The 5,515-nt window shown below is 60.5% G+C and overlaps 1 protein-coding gene across 1 annotated transcript in view; it reads left to right on the top strand.

The window, feature by feature from the left end:
• Positions 1–48: 48 nt before the first annotated feature.
• The window catches only part of TALDO1 (transaldolase 1), a gene marked incomplete at its 5' end in the record, with an annotated part of 13,815 nt that continues 8,348 nt past the window's right edge, over positions 49–5,515 (top strand). The window contains 2 exons of the mRNA XM_023749031.1: positions 49–255; positions 1,042–1,188. Of these exons, the coding sequence (XP_023604799.1) occupies positions 49–255; positions 1,042–1,188 (354 nt within the window). The remainder of the gene's footprint in view (positions 256–1,041; positions 1,189–5,515) is intronic.

Below are 5,515 nucleotides of genomic sequence, written 5' to 3'. Positions count from 1 at the left end.
CCTCGGAGGAGGCCGCGCGCCCTCTGCTGGCGACTCTGCGTGCTGCAGCGCGCGGCCCGGGGCGCCCGAGCACCTGTCCGCGCGCAGGGCGTCCTGACCCGCGTGGTTCTGAAGGAGCTGGTGGAGCAACCCGGGTCAGGGTCTGCAGAGGGGTCTCCGCCTGCGGGGAACTCGGACGCAGAGGGCAGGCGGGGCCTGGCGGGGCTGACGGGCGGGCTGACCCGGCTGCTGGGCCTCAGGACGGGCCAGTCCCAGGTCTGGGAAGCTCCCCGTGGCTGGGGCGGGCCTCACCCGGCCAGTCTGCCGCGGGCTGGTCAGGGGCTGGAGGTGTCTGGTCATCTGGGCCACTGAGGCTTGACCATCACGGCCTCCCCCCAGGAAAGGAAGGACCCCTCCAGGCCAGAAAAGAAGCTCTGGCCTCACCCTGGCTGGGTTGGCTCAGTGGATGGAGCATCAGCCTGCGAATCGAAGGGTCTGGGGTTCAATTCCGGTCCAGGGCACAGGCCCAGGTTGTGGGCTCGATCCCCCATATAGGGCGTGCAGGAGGCGGCCGATCCATGATTCTCTCTCATCATGGATGTTTCTATCTCTCTCTCCCTCTCTCTTCCTCTCTGAAGTCAATAAGAATATATATTTTTTAAAAAGAAATTCTGGCCTCCGTGCCTGGGCAGGACCCTGTGGACAGGGAGATGGCCCCCAGAGGAGAAGGGGAGCATGGGGCGATGTCCCGCCCTCTGGAACCCACAGACCCCACGCGTCCGGAACCACCGGGAGGTACCCGACAGGCCACGCCCACCCGCCCTGCTAGGCTGAGCCCCTCCCTCAGAGCAGGATGGGCACCCCGGCTCCACTGCTCTGAATGGGGCTCTGCTGGCCCAGGGATGCCCGCCCACCCAACCCAGCAGGGCTCCCCCGTCGCCAGCATGGGCTGGGCTGGGGTGCTGATCTCTTCTGAGCCCCAGAACCTACACCTGCTTCCTGGGTTCAGGTGCAGTTGGGCCCGTTTCAAGTTCCTAACCACTCCCCTCCCCTGCGCTGCAGCCTGCGCCGGCCGAGGGTCTGGTGGCGCCGCCCAGGGGCGGGGCTGCAGACGGGGGACCGGGCGAGGAGGGTCCGCACCGGGTGAGGGTGGAGCTGCCCGTCCAGTGCCCACTGTGCCAGCTGCGCAGCCACCGCCGCAGGAACAAGGCCCGCCTGTCTGGGGACAGGCCTGTCTTTGTGGCGCCCCCACCAGCGTGGCTCTCATGCCTCGCCTCCCGCCCCCACAGTGGCCCAGGCCCCACGCCCAGTCCAGCTGGCCCAGAGGCCAGAGGGCCGCCCGGCTGTCTGGGGAGAGCTTTCCCTTTTTTCTTCTTTTTATTTTTTTTAAATATATTTTTATTGATTTTTTACAGAGAGGAAGGGAGAGAGGCAGAGAGTCAGAAACATCGATCAGCCTCCTCCTGCACATCCCCAGTAGGAGATGTGCAGGAGGCAGCTGATCGATGTTTCTCTCTCATCGATGTTTCTAACTCTCTATCTCTCTCCCTTCCTCTCTGTAAAAAATCAATAAAATATATTTAAAAAAAAACAAAAAAAACTTTCCGCCCGCCCGCCCGGCACAACTCAGAGGCTGAGCGTCGACCTATGAACCAGGAGGTCACGGTTCGATTCCCAGTCGGGGCACAGGCCCGGGTTGCGGGCTCGATCCCCAGTGTGGGGCGTGCAGGAGGCAGCCGATTGACGATTCTCTCTCGTCATTGATGTTTCTCTCTCTCTCCCTCTCCCTTCCTCTCTGAAACCAATAAAAGTATATTTTAAAAATAATAATAGCCCAAACCGGTTTGGCTCAGTGGGTAGAGTGTCGGCCTGCGGACTGAAGGGTCCCAGGTTCGATTCCGGTCAAGGGCATGTACCTGGGTTGCGGGCACATCCCCAATAGGAGGTGTGCAGGAAGCAGCTGATCGATGTTTCTCTCTCATCGATGTTTCTATCTCTCTATCCTTCTCCCTTCCTCTCTGTAAAAAATCAATAAAATATATTTTAAAATAAATAAATAAAAATAATAATTTCTTTTCATAGAAAATACGCTCCTTGCGTGCTGAATGCTGGCTCTCAGAATGCCACGGTGACTGTTGATAAAGCTGCTGGGCTCCCCTGAGGGTCTGAGTGGGGTGAGGGGGCGGCAAGGGGGAGAGAGAGGTCTCTGCAGGCTGGAGTCCGACCGGCCGCCTGGGGACAGTCTTTGTTCAGGAAATGGGCGCCTCCGGGTCGGAAGTGAGTTCAGAGTCGCTGGGCCGTTGCGCTGTCCCCCAAGGGCTGTGGGCCCCGTTGAGGAAGGTCCGAGACCAGGGCATTGCACCCCGCTTCCTGGTGTTGCGTGGCCGTGGTCCGCGGGCTGCGAGGCGGCCTGTGCCATGGGCTCGCTGCCCCTGCCCCAGGGCGGGGGCGTCTTTCAATGTCGCTCCTGCTGGCCTCCTGCTGCAGCCAATGCCGTGGAGGGGACCCCGCACGCCAAGTCCTCGGCCGTGACCTCTCAGGGTGTGAAGGAGCCTGAGGCCCGGAGTTGGAGACTCGCTCGTGGAGACGAGTCCGCGGGTCAGCAGGGCCGGCCAGGAGCGGGCGCTGGCGGTGCTCAGACCTGGTCCTCGGGAGGAGGCGACGGAAACCCCTTTCCCCCGTGGGACCGGCCGACGCCCCGAGTGGGGACAGGCCCGCCGAGCTGTGCCCCCCACCCCCGCGGGCCTCTTCCTGTGGGGTGTCCCCAGACCCTTTGTGGGTTTACCCTGCGGACGTGGGGCTGGGAGAGCCCGGGGCAGTAGGCACAGTGTCCACTTAGGGCTGATGCTGTGGAAGGAAGGTGCTGCGTGAAAAGACCACCCACACGTTCCGTGAATTAAAATACACAGGCACGCCCGGCCGGTGGCTCAGTGGTTAGAGCGTCGGCCGGGCACCAAAGGGTCGAGGGTTTGATTCCCGGTCAAGGACACGTCCCTGGGTACCTGGGTTGGGGGTTCGCTCCCTGCCCCTGGCCGGGCATGTGTGGGAGGCAACCAGTCGATGGCCTCTCTCACATCAGTGTTTCCCTCTCCCTCTCCCCGTCTCCCTCCCACTCTCTCTGAAAAGCAATGGGAAAGACGTCCTCTGGTGAGAATCGACAAAATAACAAAAATAACCAGGAAAACACACAGGCATGAGGGGGTCAGGCATGAGAAACCACGCGTTTCACCAGAACTGGTGCAAATGACGGTCCTGGAAGAGTCCCTTAGGGGCGGGGAGGGGTCTACGCCTCGAGCATCTGAATGAGGAGAGAAAGGAAGGTGTGGACAGTCCTGGGAACAACCAAACACGCACCCTCCGGCCTACGAAACCGGGTCCTGGGCCCCCGCCTGCTCCCCAAAGCAATGCTGGTGAGTGGGGTTCACCCTCGATGAGCGCCCCCATCTCCCAGCCTGCAAGCCTCCGGGGCTGGCCCGGTCCCGTGTGTGTCTTTACGGGAGGGCTTAACTCAGCCGTGGGAAAACTATGGCCCGCGGCTGGATCCGGCCCGTTTGAAATGAATAAAACTAAAAAAAAAAAAAGACCGTACCCTTTTATGTAATGATGTTTACTTTGAATTTATATTAGTTCACACAAACACTCCATCCATGCTTTTGTTCCGGCCTCCGGTCCAGTTTAAGAACCCATTGTGGCCCTCGAGTCAAAAAGTTTGCCCATCCCTGGCTTAACTCTATGACAGGAAGTTGAAGCAGGTCTCACTGTCCCCTCCCCAGGCTGCAAAGCACCACCATCTCCAGAACTTTCCCAGCAGAAACTCTGTCCCCATTAAACACTCACCCCCCGCCCTCCCCCATCCCCGGCCCCACCTCCTACTTCCTGTCTGTGGGTCTGACTCAGGGACCTCCTCTGAGCGGGTCCCACAGGGTCCGTCCCTCTGGGTCTGGCTTATTCGCTCGGCGCAGCGTCCTCACGTCCGGCCCGGCGCAGGCGGAGGGTCCCTCCTCCTCAGGCGGAGTGACATTCCACTGTGCGGGCCACAGCCAGCACCCCATTCCGGTGTGCAGGTCCCCCCCACACCGAGCAATTCGGTGACGCCAGCTGGTGCCCTACAGTTCAACGCGATCTGACACTGTCGACCCGGAAACCATCAGATCCCACAGGCTAGGGGCTCGGCCCCGCAAGACTGCCCCCCAGATGCCAGCCGCAAGTCCAGGGGCCACCTTGCTCCTGACCAGCCGCTGCAAACCCGAGGCTCCCTGACGCCTCCTCGGTTCACTTGCTAGGTCTCCGGTTGTGACTGTTCCCTGGAAGGACGCGCACACAGACTCCCGCGGTGGCGGCGGGAAGGGCCCGTCAGGGCGGTGGGCCCTGCGAGGCTGAGCCGGGCGGACCCTGGATGCCGCGTCTCACCCCATGCAGGCGGCAAACCACAGCGAGCTGCACGCGGTCGGTGGCCTGAACCCACAGCCGTCCGCAGATCGGGGCGGTCGCTTTCCCACAATGACCCGAGCAGGCCTGAATGGCCTCGCGCTCTACTCTTAATTCTTACTTCATTTTCCTCTTCTCCCTGGAAGGGGTGTGTCCGTGTGTACATGTTCCAATCTAGTGGGAAACAGGGGGCTTTGGTTGTTGAATCTGTCATCAAGAACCTGAATCTAGCCCGGCCGGTGTTGCTCAGTGGTGAGCGTCGTCCCATGCACCAAGAGGTCACAGGTTCGATTCCTGGTCAGGGCATGTGCCAGGGTTGCAGACTCGATCCCCAGTAGGGGGCGTGCAGGAGGCAGCCGATCGATGTTTCTATCTCTCTCCACTTTCCTCTCTCTCTAAAATCAATTAAATATATATATGTATTCAAAAACTTGAATCCCTCCAAGGTGAGAACGGCCTTTGTTGCCTTGTCTGCAGGTTCGAGTCTGGCTTAAATTCCTCATGTAGACGAGGTTGCTCTGTTGATCTAATTCTGCTTTTTTTCCTTCTTGTTATTAAGCTCTGCACCTGCTGCCCGTGAACCTGACCCCAGCTGTGCCTCTGCTGTGAGTGACAGCACCTGGCGGAGGTCCCTCCGGCATCGAGGGGCGAGGGACGGGGTGGGTACGCCGGCAGCGGCTCAGCGCTGCTCTCAGGGCAAGGTCTCCATCCGAGGGGAATGAGCAGCCCTGACAGGCTTTTTATTTTATCTTCAAACCTGTTTTCATTGTTTTTTTTAGGGAGAGGAACATGGGCTGCCTTCTGCACCGGGAACCGAACCCGAAACCTGGGTGTGCGCCTTGACCGGGAATTGACCGGTGACGGACGATCCTCAGCCACTCCAGCCCTTTGTCCTGTTCACCTGACTCAGCCACCCCGCCCGACACCTTTACCCAGGCCCAGCTCCGCTCCCTGCCCAGCAAGGCGGCCTCTGTCTCGCCAGATTCCGGGACTAAACCCCACCCCCCACACACACCCAGAGACCCAGGAGGGACTGGAGGCTGAACCTACAGCCACACCCAGGTCCGTGCAGGTTCCCTGGCCCAAACCGGCCTTCTCCCCTGGGCGG

The sequence above is a fragment of the Myotis lucifugus genome, unplaced genomic scaffold (genome assembly GCF_000147115.1).
Source record: "Myotis lucifugus unplaced genomic scaffold, Myoluc2.0 scaffold_2502, whole genome shotgun sequence".
NCBI classification, from domain to species: Eukaryota; Metazoa; Chordata; class Mammalia; order Chiroptera; family Vespertilionidae; genus Myotis; species Myotis lucifugus.
The sequence above is the reverse complement of the archived record's forward strand: the minus strand, read 5'-3'. Positions and strand labels throughout refer to the sequence as shown.